This window comes from Coregonus lavaretus (genome assembly GCF_964263955.1).
Source record: "Coregonus lavaretus genome assembly, chromosome: 13".
In the NCBI taxonomy this organism is placed as follows: Eukaryota; Metazoa; Chordata; class Actinopteri; order Salmoniformes; family Salmonidae; genus Coregonus; species Coregonus lavaretus.
Genome location: NC_140000.1, coordinates 49347818 through 49375705, shown reverse-complemented (window position 1 = coordinate 49375705; position 27888 = coordinate 49347818). Strand labels below are relative to the sequence as shown.

At 43.5% G+C, this 27888-nt stretch overlaps 1 protein-coding gene across 6 annotated transcripts; it reads right to left on the bottom strand.

Moving 5' to 3' along the window:
• LOC311140256 (integrator complex subunit 13-like) lies at positions 1-27888 on the bottom strand. Of its 6 annotated transcripts, none has more exons than XM_084175220.1 (21): positions 27616-27888; positions 26726-26963; positions 26488-26576; positions 24269-24320; positions 22023-22154; positions 10225-10451; positions 9999-10073; positions 7974-8176; positions 6641-6721; positions 6366-6456; positions 5957-6085; positions 4341-4425; positions 4098-4190; positions 3760-3849; positions 3461-3639; positions 2628-2795; positions 2333-2487; positions 1798-2028; positions 1310-1443; positions 760-895; positions 1-294 (listed from the first exon to the last, which is right to left on the bottom strand). In XM_084175220.1, the coding sequence occupies exons 2-21, from the start codon at positions 26844-26846 to the stop codon at positions 258-260; spliced, it is 2508 nt and encodes an 835-aa protein (XP_084031346.1). In that variant the 5' UTR covers positions 26847-26963; positions 27616-27888; the 3' UTR covers positions 1-257. The 6 variants fall into 6 exon arrangements, with proteins under 6 accessions (XP_084031346.1, XP_084031347.1, XP_084031348.1 ...); XM_084175221.1 differs by having other exon boundaries at positions 26488-26562; XM_084175222.1 differs by lacking the exons at positions 26488-26576; positions 26726-26963; positions 27616-27888 and adding exons at positions 25073-25178; positions 25367-25452.

Here is a 27888-nt window from a genome sequence, read left to right as displayed (position 1 = left end):
AACACTGCCTGTTGACAACTTTATTGCTTCACACAATATGTGAGCCTATCCATACAAACGTGGGTAGAAAACAAACAAAAATCACTCCTAAAAATCCAAAGTCTGACTGCTATCCATTTTTCTATGCTTGGTATGGACATAGCAGGGGAGGACAGTCCATACACCTCAGATTGACATGATCTCTGGTCCAAGCTCATGTTCCTGCTGTGGTAAGGTGTTCGGTGGAGTGGGTGCATCCTGTATAGGGACAGGTCACATCATCTGGTGCCTTTCCCATTCTCCTGGAGGTCCATTCTGTTAACAGTAGAAAAAAGTAGACAAATAATTTATCATAAGACCTCTACTCCATAACAGGCACTGGACAATCAGATTTCAGTCACGAAAACAAACTAGAACATCTCTATTAAACATTATAAACTGGGTGGTTCGAGCCCTGAATGCTGATTGGTTGACAGCTGTGGTATATCAGACTGTATACCACGGGTATGACAAAACATGCATCTTTACTGCTCTAATTACTTTGGTAACCAGTTTATAATAGCAATAAGATGCCTCTGGGGTTTGTGGTACATGGCCAATATACCACGGCTAAGGGGCTGTATACAGGCACTCCACGTTAAATCTTGCTTAAGAACAGCCCTTAGCCGTGGTATATTGGCCATATACCACACCTCTTCGGGACTTATTGCTTAACTAAAACGAGGGGCTATAATACACTGTGATATGGGGAATGGTTATATACAGTACGTTATCACACACCCATTCTCATCTTTAAGGTGCTGGTATAACTCTGCCTTGTTGTTCACAGAGCTGATCCTTCCGGCAAACTCCTGGTGTTTCCTGGAGTTGGCCACAGTGATTCTGTTAGTCCACATGGTGAGCAGGGACACCGGACCTACATTGTAACCACAGGCCGAAAACACACACAGAGACAGAAAGATCAGTCAAAAGGGACAATACTTGTAATGTCACGCCTTATCAAGGTATTGTCTCTGAATAAAAAAGTTAATTAATGCAGTGATGAGACAGAAAATGAATAATAATAGAATACTATGTTATTGTGGTCCTCTGTAGCTCAATTGGTAGAGCATGGCGCTTGTAACGCCAGGATAGTGGGTTCGATCCCCGGGACCACCCATATGTAAAAATTTATGCACACATGACTGTAAGTCGCTTTGGATAAAAGCGTCTGCTAAATGGCATATTATTTATTATTATTATTATTGCAATGATAACCGTGAACATGGCATTCGACAAACATGCCAGGTCACACCATGGATCTGAGGGCAATAAGGCCAAGGAGCAGCACCTTTGGCTTTTTCAGGTAGCTGGATCTCTTCCAGACGGGGCTTCTTGTTGAGAGGCTCTGGCGAGTCAGGCGAATCCTTAATGACCTCCGACTCCCCCTGCTCCTCCTTTCCACGCTCTAGCGCCCCCTTCAGCCTGGTGGAGGAATGTAACACAGTGACCAGGAGAATAACAGGGTAAAATACTAAACCGGTAAGACTATATTAAAATGAGTACCAGCACCTTTTTCATTCTGACAAATGTACCACCGCTGTACGCATACATTTTTATGATTATTATAATAATAATGATTGTTATTTTTTATTATAATTTTTCAAATTATTATTATAATAATATTTTTTCTTTTATCATATATTTATATATTTTTAAATATGTTTATTTGATCATATAGATATTTTTTTATAAAAAAGTAATTTTTAAAAGTTGGTTTTTAAAACATTAGGTCACGCTTAGGTCAAACAAAATGTATGCGTTGTGTGTCACCCTGACCTCTCTGACTCCTGCCAGCTCTTGTCCTCTGAATCCTTGTTGCTGTTCTTCTCTGCCTTGTCCTCCTTATCCTCCCTCTTCCTCCCCCGTTTCTTCCTCTCCTCCTCCTCGGGGGGTTTGCTGCGGCAGGCGCTGATGCAGTCCAGAACCCTCTGGTGTCGCTCACTGCCCGCCACGTGGGTCTTCACCAGAGTCTCCAGCTCGTTCCACATGATACGGTACTGCTCATCCCTAAAGCCCGGAGGAGACATTAACCAGTCAGGACAGGAGACCAGGAACACACACTGAACTTATATACGGTCCCCACCTCCAAACACTCTGGGAGCGACACTCAGTTACACTTTCAGTCTCTCTCCCTAATTCACTCTCTCTCTCGCACGCATACAAACACACACACATATAGACACACCCACCCACCAACCCACCCACCCACGTACAAACACACACACACACACACACACACAGTTCCCACTCCTAAACACTCAGGGAGGGACACTCAGTCACAACATCAGTCTCACACACAGAGACAGACTACCTTTTAGGGCCCTTGCCCCTGGAGCCCACAGTGGAGATGGGAAGAGGGTCATTCTTCCTCTCCATATCCACCAGGTTGTAAACTGTCTTCTGGCAGGTCAGCAAGTCCTCCTCACTCAGACTCTCCTTCACTATGAGGTTAGCCAGCGGAACCACCTGGATCACACACATACAATGAACACACAGTCACACACACACACACATAAAATTACACACATGGTTGAAAAATAAATCAACCGAGTGCTGTAAGGTGAGCAACTGTGCAGAGTGTGAAGGAAGGCTGCTGTCCTGCTCACCGCCTGCATGTTGAAGATGGTGGTCTGGGAGATGATCATTGGCCAATAGCGAGTGTAGCGCTCCAGCTGGGCTTTGGCCCTCTCCGCCGGGGGCTTCCCACTAGCCTCAGTGTCTGGGGACTCTGGGACAGGAGTCAGACGGTTCTCCCTCATGAACTCGCCAAAGTCCTGTGGCAGACACCAAAAAGACTGGTATAAAACCTTTGGTCCCACTTTAGAATGTGTTTTTTATACCTACCAGTGTTAACATGGTAGTTACATAGACACAGTGTAAATATAGGACATTATATTGCAGGTACACATTGTTACATAGAACTCAGTACACATCTGTTATACCAATTTGTTGTTTGTGTGTCTTCACGTTGACATTTTGTATGCATTACATTTGTAAACAAACTCCAATTAGTTGTGGCTAAACCTCCTCTGCTCCTTACAGTGATGTGGTAGTCAGTTACTATGAGGTAGAGGAGGAAGGGGTGGGAGGGGCTTACAGTGATGTGGTAGTCAGTCACTATGAGGTAGAGGAGGAAGGGGTGGGAGGGGCTTACAGTGATGTGGTAGTCAGTCACTACGGGGTAGAGGAGGAAGGGGTGGGAGGGGCTTACAGTGATGCGGTAGTCAGTCACTATGAGGTAGAGGAAGAAGGGGTGGGAGGGGCTTACAGTGATGCGGTAGTCAGTCACTACGGGGTAGAGGAGGAAGGGGTGGGAGGGGCTTACAGTGATGCGGTAGTCAGTCACTACGGGGTAGAGGAAGAAGGGGTGGGAGGGGCTTACAGTGATGCGGTAGTCAGTCACTACGGGGTAGAGGAGGAAGGGGTGGGAGGGGCTTACAGTGATGCGGTAGTCAGTCACCCGCCCCCCGCAGCCCTCGCTGATGGAGGGAGGGTCCTCCAGGGTGGAGCGGGTGCTATTGAGCACGTGCAGGAAGATCTCCCCGCCGTGGCTGCTCAGCATGTGGCTGATAACCTTTGACCCGGACTTCCTGGGCTGCTCCAGCAGCACTGAGCGACCTGCAATGCAATCAATCACCATCTGTAATTCAACTACATTTGTTTGTACTTTCAGTAGTATTAATAACATTTAGGGTAGGGGGTAGAGGCAAGGGGTCAGGGAAAAATATTCAAGCTCACCGTTCAGCAAGAAGTTGGTCAAACAGGATGAGGGTCGGCTGTTGACGTCCGTAGGCGAGATCCGATAGGCTCCAGTGCAGTAGTGAAGTTCTGAGCCACCAGTTCACACACAGACACACATGCAAGAAAGATGGGAAATATCCAGATAAGCCAAAGGAGAATATTACAACATGAAAAGCTCTTGATGTGTCGATATCAAGGACATTTTTCAGCCATTTTTCAATCTCTTCTTTTATCTTTATAATTTCAATCTCAAGCCCCACCTCTACCGGGACTTTTCTTTCAGTTAGCGCAACATACAAAAAATAACTACGTTTCCCAGGGTTCATGGTGCCTACCTACACTGTTGGTGCGAGGAGTGCACCACTTAAGAGTAACCGTCTCCTTAAGTCCACTGTCTCGACTCGTACTGCCAGCCATGTGCAGGTCGCCTAAGCAACAGAAAAAGAGGAGAGACGAAAGGGACAAAGAGTCTTACTGAATGTTTACTGTAGTGGTTTATGGCCAAGACACTAAAAGCCACAATCATTTAGTGGCCAAAACAATACAACTGATTATTTTATTATTTCTTAAAACCTCACCACTTTTGAAGAACTCAAGATGGGCATCCTTGTGATGCAGGAGCTCTACGTCGTAATTGGCCGACGTGTTGGCGTGCTGCTCCTCCTTCACACCCACAAGAGAAAGGGAAGACCAAAAAAAAGAGACATCAATGAGATTTCATTTTCGTTTACATTGTAGTCATTTGGCAGACGCTCTTATCCAGAGCGACTTGCAGCAGTGAGTGCACTGCTGTCATCAAGACAAACACTGCTGCTTTCATGTTCACAACAAGGGTTCGAGAAGGACCAGCAAAGGCATAAACCACTGATCTTTGCATCGTCTCTCTCTCTCTGGCTCTCTCTCTCTCTCTTTGTGCTCTCTTTCGTTATTCCTATAAGGTCATTCCGGTGATGTGAAGATGGATAGGTGTGGTTGCTGCAGTCTAAAGTTTAAGGGTCTGATGTGTATTTCAGTGAAAAGGGCCGTACATGTTTTCTAACCCAGATGAATAACATGGGAATATATGGCGGACAAAAACATCAGGGGCGAAGGTTAAGAGATAGGCATCTACCTGCCTGTCATGGCGAAGGACTAAATGACTTACTATTCAAATGAGAGAAAGAAAGAGAGAACGAGGGAAAGGAAAGGAGGGACAGAGGGTGGTCTGATATCAATACGTACTACTCAACACAGCACAACGGACCACAGCAAGACACTACAAGGAGGGACTGCGACCAACCAACTCTCACAGGTAGAGAAGGCACCAACAAGGAGTCAGACAGGATGAGGCCGGGGGGTGGGGGGGGGGGGGGGGGTGGGAGGGGGCAAACTACAGGGCACGTAATGTGTACATTCTCATCCACCAAACATGCTAACACTCTCAACTCTGATTGGCTGCTGGAATGTCACATGGACAATCGGGGGCCAATCAAAAGTGAGGGCCGTTGAGCGTCCGATGGATGGACAAAACCAATCCACACAGCCTTGCGTTCTGCGGTCCCTCTTGGTGTGTGTTTAAGAATACTGACCTGCTCGCAAACATTTAATGTGGGCTAGCAAAACAGAAAATACAGCATGAAAACAGCAGCGGTTCCAATAGTAATTTCAACATGATGAACAAATAAAGAAGAGGGTGTAAAATCATCGTACACAATGGCTGACAGGGAAGAAGAGGAGCCGAGGAGGGGTGGGGGGTGTGGCAAGGTTAGGGTATCAGAAGGTTGAGGCAAGTGAAGCGATAGGTGCATTGGGTGGAAGGGCCAGTCTACATTTTTTAAATTTGTAGTCATTTAGCAGACGCTCTTATCCAGAGCGACTTACAGTTAGTGAGTGCATACATTTTTCATACTGGCCCCCCATGGGAAAATGTATAATGTGTTGGTTTGTGGATGCAGAGAAAATAAGTGGAGCGCGTCAGGATAGGTCATGTTGCAGACGGGACGACGCCCTTTTCAAAAGATCGTCCCGCCATAAAAAATTGTCTTATACCTTAAATAGTTCATCTAACATGTCACGATGTGAAGGAGGTGGGAAAAAAGTTAACTCAAGATTGCTGGGACACAGCCCTGAAGTAAGTAATGGGTGGGGTGAAAGGTTATATAGATGGGGCTGGTGAAGACCTGAGTCTTGGGAGAGCAGAGGACAGAAGACGTACCTTCATTGGGATGTTGGTGATGGTGGTGGAGGCAAGGTCAAAGTGTTGCTGCACTAGAATGTTGAGTTTGGTGGCCAGGTGCCTCCCTGCCCGCACACTGTGAACCTCGCTGGTCAGCAGAGAGGAGACCTGCCGGTACAGAGGAGGACTATGTAGGACTTTAACACTAACAAATTAGCATGCCATTTTTATTGTATGTCATCTCTATAAAACTTTGTAACTACAGCATGTGGAAATGAGCACACGTTTACTGAATACTAACAGTATACTTTATTTACATCAGATTAAGTATGCGTTGATATGACAAAGTGTGTTTGGAGCGATGTTATACATATCTAGATGAACCTTTAGACTAGGTGAAAACATTAAAGAGTCCATTTAATGTAACCCTGAGCAGGTTTAAACCTACCTCTTTCTTTGGCCGGTCCGAGACCAGGGTGTCCCCAACCTGAGGGAAGATGTGGACGAGCACCAGCTCACACTGCTGGATGGGCATCAGTCTGAAACGCAGAGACACATTGGAATGCATCGGAAGGATTCAAGACACTTCTCTAGGATCCCCTCTAAGCCCTAAATCCATTTTAAATATCCCCCAAATTCTGTGACTTCTAAAGTTAATCTTATTTTATCCCCACTAAAGAGCGTAAAAACAGTCTTATTCTCTTCTCAACCTCTCATACTGACCTGTCTGAGCCTGCTGCCATCTTGTTTTGGTCTAGAATGGTCTCTTGCACACAGTCCTCCAGCATTCGCACATGGGTGTCACTGTGTAACAGACAGAAACACACAATATCCCATTAGGGTTTCCATGGACGCCTTCAAAAGATGGGTATTACTTCAGTATCTACAGGTTCTCAATTAATAACCAGGTTTAACAGAGACAATAGATCCTCTCTTTTGGTGCTGTCCTTCAGTGGCTTGCTTTTGGAGTCAGGTCCAGGAGTGGTTGTTAAGTCATAACATCTGTGTTCAGAGGGACCTACAAACAGTACTGTTAGGAGATCTGTAAAACCACTGTCAATCAATGGGAAATATGTGGATTTATTTTAAGGGAAATCTTGGTACAAACAGAGAGGTTCAAGACCCTCGTAAGACTTCACAGTAAAATAGAAGGATGCATTGCAAAATAAAATAGTAAAACTGTAGTGTACTGGGAAAGATGGGTTAGTCTGTGGACATCTGAGGGTTGGAATTAAGATTAGAGTGATTGGTTGATTGGCCGATACACTTGGAATCCAGTACGATTAGGAAAGAAACATATATACACTGAGTATACAAAACATTAGGAACACCTTCCTAATATTGAGTCGCACCCACCCCTTTTTCCTCAGAACAGCCTCAATACAGGGTTGGAGAGGCCTGATCTACACTGATTTAAGTGGATTTAACAAGTGACATCAATAAGGGATCATAGCTTTCACCTGGATTCACCCGATCAGTCTATGTCAGGGTTCCCCAACTGCCAAATATTTCTGAACTAATTAATAATAACAATAAATGTGTTTATTGTTGGACATAAAAGACTAAAAAGACCAGCAAATCAGTTCCAAGTGATTTTAATTTTGGATATCTGTTCCAAAGTAGTACCACGCATAATATAAAGATTTAATTGTATACAAATGTTAGCAAGGTTTGAAGTGATTAGGCTTTAGTCTTCTGTTTGGGCTTCTTGCTGTCAATTTGCAGCCTATAAATTATTTGTAATTATGTTCCGGCCCCCTGACCATCCGCTCAAGAAGAAAATCGGCCCGCAGCTGAATCCAGTTGATGATCCCTGGTCTATGTCATGTACACTCAGTGTATGTATAGAATTGTTATGTTTTCCACAGGTCCTCCAACTAGGGGAGAGGGGGGTAGGGGCATAATAAAACATATATATTAAAAAAGGGGATTAGAAATGATGCAAGTAATGTTATTTGATAGAATTGGAACTATCTGTTAACTTCGAAGCTGATCTATCCCCTAAAAAATTGTATTATAATAAATAAAAACAGGTTTACTAAGTCTTAATGTTTACCTCTTGGCGTTTGTGAGGCAGATAATGCGCCCCCTGTTAGCCACCCTGTCGGCCGTGTCCATGAGGGTGGTGCGCGCCTCGTGCTGGTACTCTGTGATTTTACACAGTGACTCCACCGCTGCCAGCAACCCGTGCAGGACGCTGCAACACTCAGGGTCCTCCTGCGGGTTAGGTGGACCCACAGCTGCCAGAGCAGACATGAGCTATCACAGGAATACAAAAAGGAAGCAGGTAAAGTCAACCATACATTACAACAAGAGCTCTCTCTCTCTATCGAGACAGGACTGGTTAACCTCAATCAAAATGAGACTACGAGAATGGGTAGTGTAGTGAGTGCTGCAATAGCAAAAAGCTGTAGACTTTCAACAATTGCTTAGAATGAGTGCTGTACACAATTGTTGCCCTGTTGATACAGTGCATTCGGAAAGTATTCAGACCCCTTCACTTTTTCCACATTGTTACATTACAGCCTTATTTGAAAATGGATTAAATTGTTTTCCCCCCTCATTAATCGACACACAATACCCCATAATGACAAAGCAAAAACAGGTTTTTGAAAATTTTGCAAATGTATTACAATTAAAAAACAAAAATATCACATTTACATAAGTATTCAGACCCTTTACTCAGTACTTTGTTGAAGCACCTTTGGCAGCGATTACAGCCTGGAGTCTTCTTGGGTATGACGCTACAAGCTTGGCACACCTGTATTTGGGGAGTTTGTCCCATTCTTCTCTGCAGATCCTCTCAAGCGCTGTCAGGTTGGATGGGGAGCGTCGCTGCACAACTATTTTCAGGTCTCTCCAGAGATGTTAGATCAGGCTCAAGTCCGGGCTCTGGCTGGGCCACTCAAGGACATTCAGAGACTTGTCCCGAAGCCAATCCTGTGTTGCCTTGGCTGTGTTCTTAAGGTCGTTGTCCTGTTGGAAGGTGAACCTTCTCCCCAGTCTAAGGTCCTGAGTGCTCTGGAGCAGGTTTTCATCAAGGATCTCTCTGTACTTTGCTCCGTTCATCTTTCCCTCAATCCTGACTAGTCTTCCAGTCGATGCCGCTGAAAAACATCCCCACAGCATGATGTTGCCACCAACATGCTTCACTGTATGGATGGTGCCTGGTTTCCTCCAGACGTGACGCTTGGCATTCAGGCCAAAGAGTTCAATCTTGGCTTCATCAGACCAGAGAATCTTGTTTCTCATGGTCTGAGTCCTTTAGGTTCCTTTTGGTAAACTCCAAGTGGGCTGTCATGTGCCTTTTACTGAGGAGTGGCTTCCGTCCGGCCACTCTACCATAAAGGCCTGATTGGTGGAGTGCTGCAAAGATGGTTGTCCTTCTGGAAGGTTCTGCCATCTCCACAGAGGAACTCTGGAGCTCTGTCAGAGTGAACATCGGGTTCTTGGTCACCTCCCTGACCAAGGCCCTTCTCCCCCGATTGCTCAGTTTGGCCGGACGGCCAGCTCTAGGAAGAGTCTTAGTGGTTCCAAACTTCTTCCATTTAAGAATGATGGAGGCCACTGTGTTCTTGGGGACCTTCAATGCTGCAGAAATGATTTGGTACCCTTCCCCAGATCTGTGCCTCGACACAATCCTGTCTCGGAGCTCTACGGACAATTCCTTTGACCTCTATGCTTGGTTTTTGCTCTGACATGCACTGTCAACTGTGGGACCTTATATAGACAGGTGTGTGCCTTTCCAAATCATGTCCAATCAATTGAATTTACCACATGGGGACTCCAATCAAGTTGTAGAAACATATCAAGGATGATCAATGGAAACAGGATGCACCCGAGCTCTTTTTGAGTCTCATACCAAAGGGTCTGAATACTTATGTAAATAAGTTTGCAAAAAAACTGTTTCCGCTTTGTCATTATGGGGTATTGTGTGTAGATTGATCAGGAAAATTTTTTATTTAATCCATTTTAGAATAAGGCTGTAATGTAACAACATGTGGAAAAAGGGAAGAGGTCTGAGTACTTTCCGAATGCACTGTAAATAAGCATCCTTCTCTTGAAAATGGAAATACATTACCTCATGAGTGCTTTGGTCCTCTTGCCTCCAGCTGTTCAGAATGTGGAACTCTGAATCACTCACAATGTAGTTGACCTGAAACATAACCATTGAAGCATTATAACGTGCTGTGGCCAACTCGGAATATGAATAAACACAGAGGAGTTGGCCAACGCACAAACTGACTATACTCCATTCTGACCTGGGCTAAAACAGACTAGACCACCAGGCTAAGGGATGGCCTCACCAGTTTCTTGAGGGGGTAAACGTCGTAGAGGATACGGCAGTACTCCATGGAGCACTCCACAGCGCAGGTCCACAGGGACTTGGTCACTGGGGCCAGCGGGATCATGCCCTGCCCACGACTCTTGGTCAGCACGTCACACTCCACCTGCTGCCGACTGGACTCTGCCATGTAAGGGCAGTGGTCGACCACGAAAGCCGTCTTGTGGGAGACTGAGAACATCTTCATCTCTGGTTCAGCAGAGGTGATAGGAGGAAATATTTAGTCTGGTGTTAAGATGCCATCTCTTCTCAATTTAGCTGAAAAGAGCAAGGCACCAGTAACTAGCTCCAGTCTACGTACTGACACCAATTGACATTGCTAATACATACAGTAGCTAACTAGGCAGAAAGAGAAACATGTCCTATGACAATGTCCTTTAGCTATAGAATTAGCTAACTAGCAAACGTTAGCTAGCTAAGTAAAGTTACCCTGGCCCCTGCAATGTCGTTATGATAACGGTCGTTAGCTAGCTTGCTTACTTAACTTAGCTAGCTATATTTACTTACTCCAGACCGATTAAAACACTTCATAGCTAAGTTAACTAGCTAGCTAGCTAAGTAGTGGGTGAGCCGTCTGCAGAAGTACCTGGGACAGATGAGACTGAGGCGCGTCGATTTGCTAACGTTAACCTAAGCTAATGTTAGTTTAGTTTGCTAGCTTTACATATTAGTCTAAAATAAAGTCCGTTTTTCACACCATATAGCACTCGTATTGGATGGTTCCTTTCCACCAACAAAAATATGGGTTGTAGTTTTACAACGAATTTAATAGCTAGCTATGTAGGTTTAAAAAAATTCATCGACATAATGCCTGGAACAAAAAATCACAGGCGGACGTAGCTATAGTTATTATTGCCGGAACCATATCCCTTGTGTATGAATTGTCCGTGTCTTACTTCAATATCTTTTAATGGTTCCTGTCTTCTTTGCTTAGATAAATTTAGCAGGGTTCCCCAAGTGGCGGCCCGCGGACCAAATTTGGTTTTTATTTGGCCCCCCAAGTTTTCTTAATTTTCATTGTTGTACATAAAATACTGTAATACCCCAGGAAATCAGCTCCAAGTGATTTTAATTTTGGAAATCTGTTCCCAAGTATTCCCACGCATAATAGAGACGTGATCTTATACAAAAAATAATGTATATAAAAATAATGTATAATAATTTATTGGATTTATATAGCACTTTTCTACCAACTGAGTTACTCAAGGCGCTTTACATAGTAGGGGGAAATGTGTAGCACCCACCTCAGTGTTGCACGGCGACCATTTCTGTGTCAGAACGCTCACCACACATCAGCTATCAGATGGAGAGGTGAGGAGTGATGAATGCCAATTAGGAATGAGGGGGATGATATGACACTGGGGTGAAAACCCCTACTCCTACATTAAGCGCCATGGGATTTTGAATGACCACAGAGAGTCAGGACTCCCATTTTAACGTCCCATCCGAAAGACAGCACCATACGCAGGACATTGTTCCCAAATGTAATCAAGGTTTGAAATGATTATGTTTTAGTCAAATATGATATCTGTTTAGGCTTCTTGAGGTCAATTTGAAGTCTTAAAATATATTTGTTATTATGTTCCGCCCACCCGAGCACCCGCTCAAGAAAAAATTGGCCCCCGGCTGAATCTAGTTGATGATCCCTGCTGTTGAAAATGTGCACAATCCATGTGCAGCATATGACACCTTCACTATTAAATATGTTTCATTTTATTCATATAAATAATGTATTTCGACAAATATGTATTTGCATTCATTTCAATTTGTCATCATTGTTATACTCTGTATTCTGATAAGAAAGGTTGGAACAGTATTTGTCAGGGCACAATTATGATGGGGAACAGTATCTATTTGATAGGGAACAGTATAAGGAACTGTTGATCCAAACGTATCTGATGGGGTATCAGTATCTGATAGGAAGCAAAGATGGGGAACAAAAGTATCTGGGAACACTGAGATATGGAACTTATCTAATGGGAAACAGTATGGTGGGGAACAGTAGGTCTATCGAATATGGAACAGGGAACAGTATGTCTATCTAATATGGAACAGTATAGGGAACAGTATCTTACAAGGAATTTGGTTGGGAACAGAACAGATAACAAGGAGTCACATTTTAAGAGTAAAATATGTGCTTGAAATTGCACATTATATGAATGCATGTCAAACAATTGTTCAATTAAATGTGAGGTATTTTGGTCTTCCTACTGATATGTTCAACTTGTTCGTTTTCACTGCTTTTTCAGGACACCAAAGCTTTTTGATGCACCCCAGGGGACCCCTGGTTGAGAATCACTGACCAATTAATAACCAGCAAATGCAATAATAACGTTTCCCAATGAGAATCATTCAATGCATTTGGAAAGCGGAAAACAGTTTCATATTACAATACGGGCCTAAAGAATGCTGTTGTATATACAGTCAATTATTCAGACCGTACTTATGTGGACGTAACAAAGCTGCCCGTCCGGCCAAGGCGCTCAAAACTGGTCTCGGAAATGGCAGACCTACATTGGTTTGGTAACATTGTGGGAGGCAACCCGCCTGTCTGAGACTACTCAAAAACCGATAGTCCGTATAGGACTGCCCCACCCATTCTCTCAAGTTAGAACTTGATCTAAAAAGCATGCAATGTTTTTTCTTTTGAAACACTGTTGAAAAATAAAGTGGGAACTTTTGGAATACATGCAGCTCATTGGCAGTGATCTTACATGATGCGTTAATTCCGCCGTAACATTTTGCAGACAACTATCCAGGTTTAACCGTTGATGGCTTGTTGTGATATGTGACATTTGAGATGAATGAGAGTGGGGACAACATTCTTGAAATGGATTCTGTGTCCGTGACAAAATTGGAGGGCGACACGGAGATAGAGATCGGAATGGAAATTGGTGAGTTAACGTGGAATTCATAATTTTTTGCAGAGTATTTCTCGCGAGAGAAAAGGACTGAATAATGTAGCCTTCCTCTATAGGCTTTCGTTTCTACCTATCATGAACCAAATTTTCATTTTATGTGCCATTTTAATTGTATTTGCTCAAATGTTATTCTGTTGTGTCTCTTATATATTTTCTCCTTTGTTATTTCAAACTTTAAAAAGTATCCAATAACTGTATATTGACTTTTGGCACCACCATTGCCCTCTGTAATGAGGGTTCTACTTAGCTATTCTCTTCTATCTGCCTCAATTTACCCTATACACTATTCATTATAATAAACTTCATTATCATCAGTGTTTATAATACTGTAGTAAATTAGCTGGGACTCAAACTGTCTCTGCGACTCAGTCCAAGGTCACTCATGCACAGGCACACCTTGGAAGCTCTCAGCGTTTACCATGAAGGATGCCCCATACCACTTCTTAAAGTGCAGCGAATTTTGGGACTGTCGTGACCGGGACTCGAACCTGTATATCTGTGGTTGTCAGGCCTTAGCCATTACACCAAGAAGTTAGACTCACTTGACGAGGTCGCTGGTTGTTGTACTAAGGTCGCTGGAATACGTAAGTATTCCTTTATCACACTGGAGGACATAGCAAAGGCTAACAACCACACTGACTCACAGCTTGCCGCTACTATCATTGGCCCAATGTACACTCCCACTCTCCCACACTATCAAATATCCTTCGATCTTCGGGCAGTTTGTTAATAACTAGATCATTACTTGATAGTAATTGAAGAGTTTATTTCCAAAATGCTATATCCACCAATTTTTCACGTGTTAAAAAAATAACATCAGAAATGATTGCTTATGGGTACCTTCATGTGTGTTTTTTTTTGTTAAACACTAAATATTGTTATATATATATATATATATATATATATATATATATATATATATATACACACACACACTACAGGTCAAAAGTTTTAGAACACCTACTCATTCAAGGGTTTTTCTTTATTTGTACTATTTTCTACATTGTAGAATAATAGTGAAGACATCAAAACTATGAAACAACACATAAGGAATCCTGTAGTAACCCAAAAAGTGTTAAACAAATCAAAATATATTTTATATTTGAGATTCTTCAAATAGCCACCCTTTGCCTTGATGACAGCTTTGCACTCTTGGCATTCTCTCAACCAGCTTCACCTGGAATGCTTTTCCAACAGTCTTGAAGGAGTTCCCACATATGCTGAGCACTTGTTGGCTGCTTTTCCTTCACTCTGCGGTCCGACTCATCCCAAACCATCTCAAATGGGTTGAGGTCGGGGGATTGTGGAGGCCAGGTCATCTGATACAGCACTCCATCACTCTCCTTCTTGGTAAAATAGCCTTTACACAGCCTAGAGATGTCATCAAGGCAAAGGGTGGCTATTTGAAGAATCTCAAATATAAAACATATTTTGATTTATTTAACACTTTTTGGGTTACTACAGGATTCCTTATGTGTTGTTTCATAGTTTTGATGTCTTCACTATTATTCTACAATGTAGAAAATAGTAAAAATAAAGAAAAACCCTTGAATGAGTAGGTGTTCTAAAACTGTTGACCTGTAGTGTATATATGTTTCATACTTTTTTGGTTACTATATGATTCCATATGTGTTATTTCATAGTTTTGATGTCTTCAGTATTATTCTACAATGTAAAAAACTTTGACTAGTAGTGTATATAAAACAACAATACAATACAATGACAATACGAATGGCTGGTCCCATCAGTGGGTGCGCTCGCCCCCACCCGCCCCAAGACGCCTGAAGGGATTTTCCAAGGGCGGGAAGGACTGAGCCCTAACCGACGCCCAGGCGGGCATGGAAGCGAGCGTACCCATAACCACCTGGACCAGCACACACACCGCTCACAGCGTGAAACCAAAACACAAAACATAAATAACTAAACACAAAACATACAATAATCACATCCCCACCCTCACCTCTGATTGGAGGACCTCAAACCTTTTTACTGTGCATGTGTGTATGTATTTATTCCCACACTCATTAAGTCCAACCTTCAGACAGCCACAAATCAACCCAGCTTTCCCATTAAATCCTCATTCTACCATTTCCTCTTGCTACATCCCTCCATTCTCCCATGGTGTCTCAATAGGGACTTGAACCTCCCATTCTGCAACATTTATGTCGAAATTGCCCACAAAATAAACATTTTAACCAACACCACAAGGATATTTCGTATTGACTGACTGTGGTCCTTCAAATCCTCCAAAATTGCAGTTTGCAGGTCCAACCGCGCCCTGATATTATGACATAACAACCGTTGCTGGACCTGACTCCAAAAACAAGCCACCGATGGACAGTACCAAAATAGATGCTCTATTGTTTCTGTTTCCGCGTTGCAGAGTCTGCACAGGGCTGACTGTTTAATGCCCCATATACATAGCATTTTTTTTGTAGCGAGAATTTTATATAATAGCTTAAATTGAAGCGAACGGATTGATGCGTCAATTGTTGTTTTGTATATCAGTTCATAAACCCGATGCCATGGTATTGGGATATCGAAAATCTGTTCCCAACTAGCATGAATTTTATGCAGCCTAGTTGTGAACCCTCTTGACTGTAAGTGAAACTGATACATTTTACAATTTATATTGGTCATTTTAAGCCATTTATTATTTTTAATTGGTGACAGACAAACAAATTCATTATTTTCTCTTTAAAATAATTGCCTCTTCCATGTTTGTGGCAGAGCTGCGATGAGTTGGTTATCATTTTGTATTTAGCATACATCTCCATACACCTGGATTAATTACTTGTGACATAATTTTACCGTCATTGTTTACAATGTAATTCATAACATGATATCTTCCTTATAAAATCTCTTCAAGAAAATTGGTTTATCCTCTGTCAGTACATTGGAGTTTAGCCATATTATTTGCTGTAATAATATGTTCTGCCTCTTCTGGAGGATAAAATTGGAATTGTAGTCAACTCTGTATAGCTTTCTTTAAAAAGGAGGGTACTTTAAACAGGGTTCCATTGTCAATCCAACGAAAATGTATGGTTTTAATCTGTATAACAGCAAAGAGCCCCCTTTTAAACATCGGTTGTGCCTCTCTTAGTAGCCTACTGGAAAACCAGTTTGGATTTCGATACAGTTTCTGTATAATAGAAGCTTTAAGAGAGGTTTAATGCCTTGATAGTAGATTTAGCCCTCCAAACTCATATTCATTATATAAATGTACCCGTTTAACTTGATCTGGTTTGCCATTACAAATAAAAAGGAAATATTTTTTGCTCACATGACTTGAAAAAATATTATCCTGGAGTCAGTGGAGCCATGAATAGATACAGTGGGGAGAACAAGTATTTGATACACTGCCGATTTTGCAGGTTTTCCTACTTACAAAGCATGTAGAGGTCTGTAATTTTTTATCATAGGTACACTTCAACTGTGAGAGACGGAATCTAAAACAAAAATACAGAAAATCACATTGTATGATTTTTAAGTAATTAATTAGCATTTTATCGCATGACATACGTATTTGATCACCTACCAACCAGTAAGAATTCCGGCTCTCACAGACCTGTTAGTTTTTCTTTAAGAAGCCCTCCTGTTCTCCACTCATTACCTGTATTAACTACACCTGTTTGAACTCGTTACCTGTATAAAAGACACCTGTCCACACACTCAATCAAACAGACTCCAACCTCTCCACAATGGCCAAGACCAGAGAGCTGTGTAAGGACATCAGGGATAAAATTGTAGACCTGCACAAGGCTGGGATGGGCTACAGGACAATAGGCAAGCAGCTTGGTGAGAAGGCAACAACTGTTGGCGCAATTATTAGAAAATGGAAGAAGTTCAAGATGACGGTCAATTCAAGATCTCACCTCGTGGGGCATCAATGATCATGAGGAAGGTGAGGGATCAGCCCAGAACTACACGGCAGGACCTGGTCAATGACCTGAAGAGAGCTGGGACCACAGTCTCAAAGAAAACCATTAGTAACACACTACGCCGTCATGGATTAAAATCCTGCAGCGCACGCAAGGTCCCCCTGCTCAAGCCAGCGCATGTACAGGCCCGTCTGAAGTTTGCCAATGACCATCTGGATGATCCAGAGGAGGAATGGGAGAAGGTCATGTGGTCTGATGAGACAAAAATAGAGCTTTTTGGTCTAAACTCCACTCGCCGTGTTTGGAGGAAGAAGAAGGATGAGTACAACCCCAAGAACACCATCCCAACCATGAAGCATGGAGGTGGAAACATCATTCTTTGGGGATGCTTTTCTGCAAAGGGGACAGGATGACTGCACCGTATTGAGGGGAGGATGGATGGGGCCATGTATCGCGAGATCTTGGCCAACAACCTCCTTCCCTCAGTAAGAGCATTGAAGATGGGTCGTGGCTGGGTATTCCAGCATGACAACGACCCGAAACACACAGCCAGGGCAACTAAGGAGTGGCTCCGTAAGAAGCATCTCAAGGTCCTGGAGTGGCCTAGCCAGTCTCCAGACCTGAACCCAATAGAAAATCTTTGGAGAGAGCTGAAAGTCCCTATTGCCCAGCGACAGCCCCGAAACCTGAAGGATCTGGAGAAGGTCTGTATGGAGGAGTGGGCCAAAATCCCTGCTGCAGTGTGTGCAAACCTGGTCAAGACCTACAGGAAACGTATGATCTCTGTAATTGCAAACAAAGGTTTCTGTACCAAATATTAAGTTCTGCTTTTCTGATGTATCAAATACTTATGTCATGCAATAAAATGCAAATGAATTACTTTAAAATCATACATGTGATTTTCTGGATTTTTGTTTTAGTTTAGATTGTAGGACGGCCGGGGTGTTAAGCATATCCCAGTTTAGGTCACCAAGCAGTATGAACTCTGAGGATAGATGGGGGGCAATCAATTCACATTTGGTGTCCAGGGCACAGCTGGGGGCTGAGGGGGTCTGTAGCAAGCGGCAACAGTGATATACTTATTTCTGGAGAGGTGGATTTTAAGGAAGTAGAAGCTCAAACTGTTTGGGCACAGACCTGGATAGTATGATAGAGCTCTGCAGGCTATCTCTACAGTAGATTGCAACGCCGCCCCCTTTGGCAGTTCTATCTAGACGGAAAATGTTGTAGTTGGGGACGGAAATGTCAGAGTTTTTGGTGGTCTTCCTAAACCAGGATTCAGACACTGCTAGAACATCAGGGTTGGCGGAGTGTGCTAACGCAGTGAGTAACTCAAACTTAGGGAGGAGGCTTCTGATGTTAACATGCAAAAAACCAAGGCTTTTACGGTTACAGAAATCAACAAATGATAGCGCCTGGGAAGTAGGAGTGATACTGGGGGCTACAGGGCCTCGGTTAACCTCTACATCACCAGAGGAACAGAGGAGGAGTAGAATAAGGATACGGCTAAAGGCTTTAAGAACTGGTCTTCTAGTGCGTTGGGTACAGAGAATAAAAGGGGCAGATTTCCGGGCGTTGTAGAATAGATTCAGGGTATTATGTACAGACAAAGATATGGAAGGATATGAGTACAGTGGAGGTAAACCTAAGCGTTGGGTAACGATGAATGAGATAGCATCACTGGAGGCACCGATTGAGCCGGTCTCCGCGTGTATGGGGGGTGGGACAAAGGAGCTCTCTGAGGCTGGTTGAGAACTAACCGGAACAGCAATAGGCAAGGCATATTGACATGGGAGAGAGGCATAAAGCAATCACAGGTGTTATTCAAGAGAGCTAAGACAACAACTGGTAATGGCGACGAAAGTTTGGGCTGAGGCTAAACAGATAAACAGGACAGGTAAACAGGATGGGGGTACCTTGTAAAGGAACAGTCCAGCAGGCGTCAGCTGTGCAGCTGAGTGATCATAAGGTCCAGTGAACAGCAATAGGAGTTCGCCATGGGGCGGCAGGTAGCTTAGTGGTTAAGAGCGTTGTGCCAGTAACCGAAAGGTCGCTGGTTCTAATCCCCAAGCCGACTAGGTGAAAAATCTGTCGATGTCTCCTTGAGCAAGGCACTTAACCCTAATTGCTCCTGTAAGTCGCTCTGGATAAGAGTGTCTGCCAATATTACAAAAAATGTTTTAAAAAATAATGTAAAAATGTGAGACCGGGAGCAGTTTGAATGGCTGCTACAGCACAGGCGAGCAGGAAGCACGGCTGTTGATTGCGTGTGTTAGCGGGCCGGGGCTAGTAGATGGATCTTCGTGGTCGTCGCAACGGGAAGCCTGTTGAAACCACATCAGACGATTACGTCGGCAGACCAGTCGTGATGGATCGGCGGGGCTCCGTGTCGACACTAGAAGGTCCCGTCCGGTTGACAGAGAGGTAGATGGCCGGGAGATGGGCCTGGCTCGAGGCTAGCTCAAGGCTAACTGGTGCTTGCTCCGGGGGCAGTGGTGATTAGCCAACAACATCCATTCGGTTGCAGCTAGCTAGTTGCGATGATCCGGTGTAAAGGTCCAGTGATTCAGTGATTCCGGCAGAAAATCCGATATGTTCTTGGTCGATAGCGCACTGTGCAGACAATAGTCTGGCCGATAATAGTCCAGGCTAGAGCTGGCTGGTAGGTAGTGAAGGCCACGGACAATGGTGAAAACCGCTAACGGTGGCTAATAGCAAGTAGCTAGTTAGCTAGTTAGCTGGCTAGTTTCAACTGGAGGTTCTGGATAAAAAGGTAAAATAAATAATAGAATCCGTTCCACATTGGGTGAGGCGGGTTGCAGGAAAGTATATTTGGTTTAAGGATGAAAAGTGTGATTGAGAAATATATACGAAAGAGACAAAAAACAAAAAAACTGGCTATTTACACGGACACACTACAGAGTACATGACCGCACTGCTATGCCATCTTGGATGAACATTTACTTTTGTATTGTTTGTGTTCAAATCAAATCAAATCAAATTTTATTGGTCACATGCGCCGAATACAACAGGTGCAGACATTACAGTGAAATGCTTACTTACAGCCCTTAACCAACAGTGCATTTATTTTAAACAAAAAAAGTAAGAATAAAACAACAACAAAAAAAGTGTCGAGAAAAAAAGAGCAGAAGTAAAATAAAGTGACAGTAGGGAGGCTATATATACAGTGAAATAAAGTGACAGTAGGGAGGCTATATATACAGGGGGGTACCGTTGCAGAGTCAATGTGCGGGGGCACCGGCTAGTTGAGGTAGTTGAGGTAATATGTACATGTGGGTAGAGTTAAAGTGACTATGCATAAATACTTAACAGAGTAGCAGCAGCGTAAAAAGGATGGGGTGGGGGGGCAGTGCAAATAGTCCGGGTAGCCATGATTAGCTGTTCAGGAGTCTTATGGCTTGGGGGTAGAAGCTGTTGAGAAGTCTTTTGGACCTAGACTTGGCACTCCGGTACCGCTTGCCGTGCGGTAGCAGAGAGAACAGTCTATGACTAGGGTGGCTGGAGTCTTTGACAATTTTGAGGGCCTTCCTCTGACACCGCCTGGTATAGAGGTCCTGAATGGCAGGGAGCTTTGCCCCAGTGATGTACTGGGCCGTACGCACTACCCTCTGTAGTGCCTTGCGGTCAGAGGCCAAGCAGTTGCCATACCAGGCGGTGATGCAACCAGTCAGGATGCTCTCGATGGTGCAGCTGTAGAATTTCACATATACATATACACATATACATATACATATTCACATATACACTGAACACAAATATAAATGCAACATGCAACAATTTCTAAGATTTTACTGAGTACCAGTTAATTTAAGGAAACCAGTCACATGACTGGAAATATAGATATGCATCTGTTGGTCACAGATACCTTTAAAAAAAAAGACAGGGGCATGGATCAGAAAACCAGTCAGTATCTGGTGTGACAACCATTTGCCTCTTGTAGCGTGACACATCTCCTTCGCATAGAGTTGATCAGGCTGTTGATTGTGGCCTGTGGAATGTTGTCCCACTCCTCTTCAATGGCTATGCGAAGTTGCTGGATATTGGCGGGAACTGGAACACTCTGTCGTACATTTCGATCAAGAGCATCCCAAACATGCTCCCCAAACATGCTCAATGGGTGACATGTTTGGTGAGTATGCAGGCCATGGAAAAACTGGTACATTTTCAGCTTCCAGGAATTGTGTACAGATCCTTGAGACATGGGGCGTGCATTAACATGGTGATGGCGGCGGATGAATGGCATGACAATGGGCCTCAGGTTCTCATCATGGCATCTCTGTGCATTCAAATTGCCACCGATAAAATGCATGTGTTCGTTGTCCGTAGCTTATGCCTGCTTATACCACAACCCCACCGCCACCATGGGGAACTCTGTTCACAACGTTTGACTTCAGAAAACCGCTCGCCCACACGACATAATACACGTGGTCTGCGGTTGAGGCCAGTTGGACGTACTGCCAAATTCTCTAAAATAACGTTGGAGGCGGTTTATGGTAAAGAAATTAACATTAAATTATCTGGCAACAGCTCTGGTGGACATTCCTGCAGTCAGCATGTTGTGTGACAAAACTGCACATTTTAGAGTGGTGCACCTGTGTAATGACCATGCTGTTTAATCAGCTTCTTGATATGCCACACCTGTCAGGTGGATGGATTATCTTGGCAAAGGAGAAATGCTCACTAACAGGGATGTAAACAATTTTCTGCACAAAATTTGAGAGAAATAAACTTTTCGTGCGTATGGAACATTTCTTGGATCTTTTATTTCAGCCCATGAAACATGGGACCAACACTTTACATGTAACGTTTATATTTTTGTTCAGTGTATAATTATTTTATAGTTCCAATTCTATCTGTTAATTTCATAGCTGATCCATCCCTTAAAAAAATTTATTATAATAAATAAAAACAGGTTTACTTAGTCTGTTAATGTTTACCTCTTGGCGTTTGTGAGGCAGATAATGCGTCACCTGATGGCCACCCTGTCTGGGATCTTACACAGTGACTCCACCGCTGCCACCAGGCCGTGCATGACGTTAGGTGGACCCACAGCTGCCAGAGCAGACGAGCTATCACAGAAATACAAATGGAAGCAGGTCAAGTCAACCAGACATTACAACAAGACCTCTCTCTCTCTCTCGAGACAGGACTGGTTAACCTCTATCGAAATGAGACAATGAGAATGGTAGTGTAGTGAGTGAGTGGTGCAATAGCAAAAAGCTGTAGTCAAATATTTTTTTGGAACTAAACCATCTGCGCTGTAGTGCTGTCTACAATTGACCATTCGCTAAACTCCGCCCCCGAAATGCGATTGTCCAATCACAGCTTAGCAACCGTAACCAACCACTCGGGCCTCGGATACATTTCGCAAAAAATCCTCATGACGTCTGTGGGCTACAGGGAGGCAGAGATGCTTTTTCTTGCGCTGCTACAAGTGAACAGAAAATGGTAAAACGGTGGAGTAGGTAGAGTAGTAGCCTGTAGAGGCTAGTCTTTTTTCTACCCTTAACAAAATCTAAAGGAGAAGTGTATGTTGGGGATGTTGGTGAACACATAATACGGAGAGGGAGTACAAACCAACGACGCTAGACAGAGAGGAATTTGCTTAAGCAAAAGGCAGTTTATTAAACACAGAGATATCTTGTACTGTTTTAAGCTACATGCATGGACCCAATCAATTGCCTCTTATGGAGACAGTTGAGAAGGATGATTAAACAGAGTTTACAGCATTACTTTATACAATGTAACATAAAGGAAGGGGTCCTTCTTCTAGTCCCTTGATTGGTTCCCGAGGCGTAGGAGGCGGGTCTGCTCTGTCCAGAGCAGATGCCCCATTGGTGCACGGCAGAGTCCTCTGCCCTTGGCACCCGACCAGTAGACAGGGGAGTGGAGTTTGAGTGTGCGTGCACAGTGAAATGTCTGTGTGTGTCCAGGGAACTCGTGAGGAGTTGAGAATGAGTGTGCGTGAAAGTGAAATATTGGTGTGTGTCAAGGGGAGTAACTGGTGGTTTATGGCCGGAGGTGGGGGTGTTGTCCTGTTATCGCATTCCTGCAAGACTAGGCCATCTGGTGACAAGATATGGTGTTCTCCTCTGTCCTTTGTTCTCTGACCCAAAACAGCATTTATTGAAAAACAGGCTCCTAACACAAATGGGTCTTGCACATCATTTTAGTCAGACCAATCTATAACATTTTATATTTACTACGACAGGGATAAAGCTTTGCTAGCTAACGTCAAGGTTAACGTCAGCTAACGCAACTTTGTTAGGTTACATGTATCACAAATCTTTAGCTGGCTATTTGCTAAAATACATCATTATTTCAGCACTTTGTTGATGGGAAGCCAAGTCTTCAGTACCCAAATCCAGCTGCTGGAGGAGATGCAGTCATACGATGCAGGCCACCTCCAAAAAAAAAACTTACTGTAATATGAGGGTTAACCAAACCTAGCCTACATTACCAAAATGTTGACAGACACTCAAGGGCACATTTCAGACGTTTATCCTTTATATGGAGGCTTTGTACATAAGTTATACACAACTTACATAACTCATACATAACTACACAACTTAGTGCAATCACAAGTACAACATAGGCAACATACACTACATGGTCTTTGAACATCTCATTCCCAAATCATGGGCATTAATATGGTTGGTCCCCCCTTTGCTGCTATAACAGCCTCCACTCTTCTGGGAAGGCTTTCCACTAGATGTTGGAACATGCTGCGGAATGGAAGCTGCGGGGACTTGCTTCCATTCAGCCACGAGCATTAGTGAGGTCGGGCACTGATGTTGGGCGATTAGGCTTGGCTCGCAGTCGGCGTTCCAATTCATCCCAAAGGTGTTCGATGGGGTTGAGGTCAGGGCTCTGTGCAGGCCAGTCAAAGTTCTTATACACCGATCTCGACAAACCGTTTCTGTACGGACCTCACTTTGTGCACGGGGGCATTATCATGCTGAAACAGGAAAGGGCCTTCCCCAAACTGTTGCCACAAAGTTGGAAGCACAGAATTGCAGACGCCATGCCAGGTGTTGTTGTCGCTCTGCTGTCTTCTCTTTTTCCAGTGCCTCTGCTTCAGACTGGGAGATCATCATATCACTGTTGTAATATATCTAATTTTCATTCAGAACTGTAGAGAAACAGTTTGGTTGTGGCGGCAGAGGAAATGTTGGGAACTCACCAGTTGGGTTCGAGGAGGATGGTGGTGGCTCTGTGTTCTCCAATAGTGGGAGCTGCAAAAGAACAGTGTAAAGAACAGTTATTACAAAGTACCAACCTTGTTTAAATCATGTACTGTAGGAATTCTAATTGTAATAATTTGGTGTATTTTGTGTTTCCAGAGTGTATAGAGGAGCATCCCCAGTTGGAAAAAGAAAAATTAGGAAGGGGTGAGGTTCAAGATTCAACTCACCCAAAAGGAAGAGGAAATGGACTTGTTAAAGAAAATCCATACCTCTTCAGGAAACTCAAACCCCTAACCCGTTAACGCCAGAGTCAGTAAATAACAGTGGTGTCTCCAACTACTTCCGATACCGCACTGGGTTTACTTATGATCAGTTAAATAACTTGTGCCAAATCATAACACAGCCCCACAGACAACTATCCCCTTGACATACAAGAGAGTAGATGGGCAGATTCAACAGATGCCCCTGCGTCAGCAGTTTCGGCTAGTGCTGATGAAACAGACACTTTTGACATAAAATCACAGAAAACATGCCAGATAACTATGAGAGATTTTCCAATAACCTTTGCAATACTAGATTGCACAGAGTTAAAGATGGAGAAACCGAGCTCACTGCTACTGCAAAGCCAAACTTATTCCAACTACAAGTCTAGCAACACACTGAAGTATCTGATAATATGTGATCCATGTGGCTCAGTTATATTTGCATCCACCCTCTCTCTACACAGGATCCATTTCTGACAGATAAATATTTCTACAGTAACATCAGAGTTACTGCAAAGTCTGCTTCAGTGTGGCTACCTTAAGAGAGATGATGGGCTCATGGCAGACAAGGAGTTTCTCATTGAGAAAGATGTGGAGGAAATTGGTCTTAGATTTGAACATTCCTCCCTTTGCAAAGTCCAACCTACAAAAAGAACCAGATCTCGAGATGACAAAGAAAATAGTGAAGCATAGGGTGCACCTGGAAAGGGCAACTCTTCTTTGTAATCCAATGCATTAGTATTGTTATCAGTGACTATGCTTGTTTCTATTAATTGTATTTATTAAAAAACAATATATTATTGATCTAAAAAGTTTTCTGAATTGCTTTACCTGGTAGCTCAAGCCACTGCCTATCGGGTACTCCTCCTCACCTACTGTTACTTCTAATGGGGGCCTGTCAGCAATGTAGCTCATAGGTGTGCCTGACATTTTTCAGTCAATGTAAATCTTCCATCTGTTACTTCTGACACTGTCCTGAGAAAATGGAGGTGGAAACTGAAATCTGTTTCTGCATAACCTACTGCTGCTGCTAACAATAGATTTGTGCCTGTACAGTAAGTACCTGCCCATGTCTAAAACATGGGTTTCTATGACATGTAACAGTTGTAGATGTGTTGTTATAGCCTCTTGTGGTTGGATTGGTTATTACATGCATTAGATGTCAACAATGCATTCACGTGTAGCTCACCTGTCAAAGTTGTAACTGCACTAGACTGGTCTTCTCTTCCAGCTCACATTTTCCTTTTCCACCACGACCGCTGTAATAGGCTTGGCATCAATCTTCTTGCCTCTTGGCTTATGCCACTGTTGTGGCAAGCTTGTGGTGGACATTTCATCTTGGGCTCTCCAGAGGTCCAGGGTGTGGATCAGCCCGACAACATGCGAGCAGTAACCAGTGGAGCTAGCATAGAACAGTATGTTTGTTGGGGCTAAGGCGTTGGTTGTTTACGTCAGCATAACCGCTAGCTACAGCTGATATTGTACACAATGTAGTATGCGTTAGATTTTTAAATGATTGTGAGACCTACCGTGCAGTACAGGAACAACGTTGCTCCTTTATTTCATCTGCCTCTGCCTCGATGGTCAGCTGGTGGGGTTTCTCCCTCTTACACTGGGCCCGGTTGGCTTTTGCTTATATCCCAGTCCTCCTGCTTGTTGTGTTGCGCTCCTGCGTTATTTTTATTTTGTGAATATAACCTACAAAAGCATATTGAAGGCCCTTTTATCTGCTCCTATCTGATATAAGTGATGGTTGTCTCAAACTGACTAAGTACCTCTTTTGGGAGTTATCTTAGTGTTATTACAATGCGTTTCTCCATGTTCTCTGGAAGATAAAAGGCTAAACTTGCCTGAGTTAGTAACAGTTACCAAGGGGGGCGGGGTTGGCGAAGGATCAATTGTTGCCCTGTTGATAAATAAGTATATGTCTCTCGAACTGGGAAATACATTACCTCATGAGTGTTTTGGTCCTCTTGCCTCCAGCTGTTCAGAATGTGGAACTCTGAAACACTCAGAATGTAGTTGACCTGAAACATAACCACTGAAGCATTGTGTAATGTGTTGTGGCCAACTTGGAATATGAATGAACACAGAGAGAAGTTGGCCAAAGCACAAACAGACTAGACTCTGTTCTGACCTGGGCTAAAACAGACTGGACCACCAGGCTAAGGGAAGGAGGGAGGGACTCACTATTTTCTTGAGGGGGGTAAACGTCATAGAGGATGCAGCAGTACTCCACAGTGCAGGTCCACAGGGACTTGGCCACTGGGGCCAGCGGGATCATGCCCTGGCCACGTCTCTTGGTCAGCATGTCACACTCCACCTGCTGCTAACTGGACTCTGCCATTTAAGGGCAGCGGTCGACCACGAAGGCCGTCTTGTGGGAGACTGAGAACATCTTCATCTCTGGTTCAGCACTGTGCGAGTTCTGCAGAGGTGACAGAAGGAGGAAACATTTAGTCTGGTAACTACAGCCTAGCTTCGATGCAACCAAGAGTTTTTACATTGTGCTGGACTAGTCTGTAAAAAACTATCTTGGTTGTATCGAAGCTAGGCTGTTGCTAACTACTCGTGCTACTACAGCTCTTTTCAGCTGAATTGAGAGGAAATGGCATCTTGACACCAGACTAAATGCCTACGTACTGACACCAATTGACGTTGCTAATGCATAGCTTAGTTATAATATAATATGCCATTTAGCAGACGCTTTTATCCAAAGCGACTTACAGTCATGCGTGCATACATTTTTTTTTTGTGTATGGGTGGTCCCGGGGATCGAACCCACTACCTTGGCGTTACAAGCGCCGTGCTCTACCAGCTGAGCTACAGAGGCTGAAAGATAGACATGTCCTATGACAATGTCCTTTACCTATAGATTTAGCTAGCTAACGTTAGCTAGCTAAGTAAAGTTACCCTGGCCCCTGCAGTGTAGTTAGGATCATGGTCGTTAGCTAGTTTTCTTAACTTAGCTACAGTATATTTACTTACTAGCGTTATCTAGCTAGTTTCCAGACATATTAAAACACTATTCATAGCTACGTTAGCTAGCTATGTAGTGGGTGAGCCGTCTGCAGAAGTACCTGGGACCGTTGAGACTGAGGCGCGTCGGTTTGCTAATGTTAGTTTAGTTTGCTAGCCAGATTAGCTATCAAACATAGCTACAAATTCATCTAAAATAAAGTCAGTTTTTCACACCATATAGCACCCTTATTGTATGGGTCCTGTCCACCAACGAAAATACAGGTTGTAGTTATACAACTAAGTAAATAGCTAGCTATGTATGTCAAAAAGTTGACATAACGCCTTAAGCAAAAAAAATCTGAGGCGGACGTATTGTTGTTATTGACGGAACC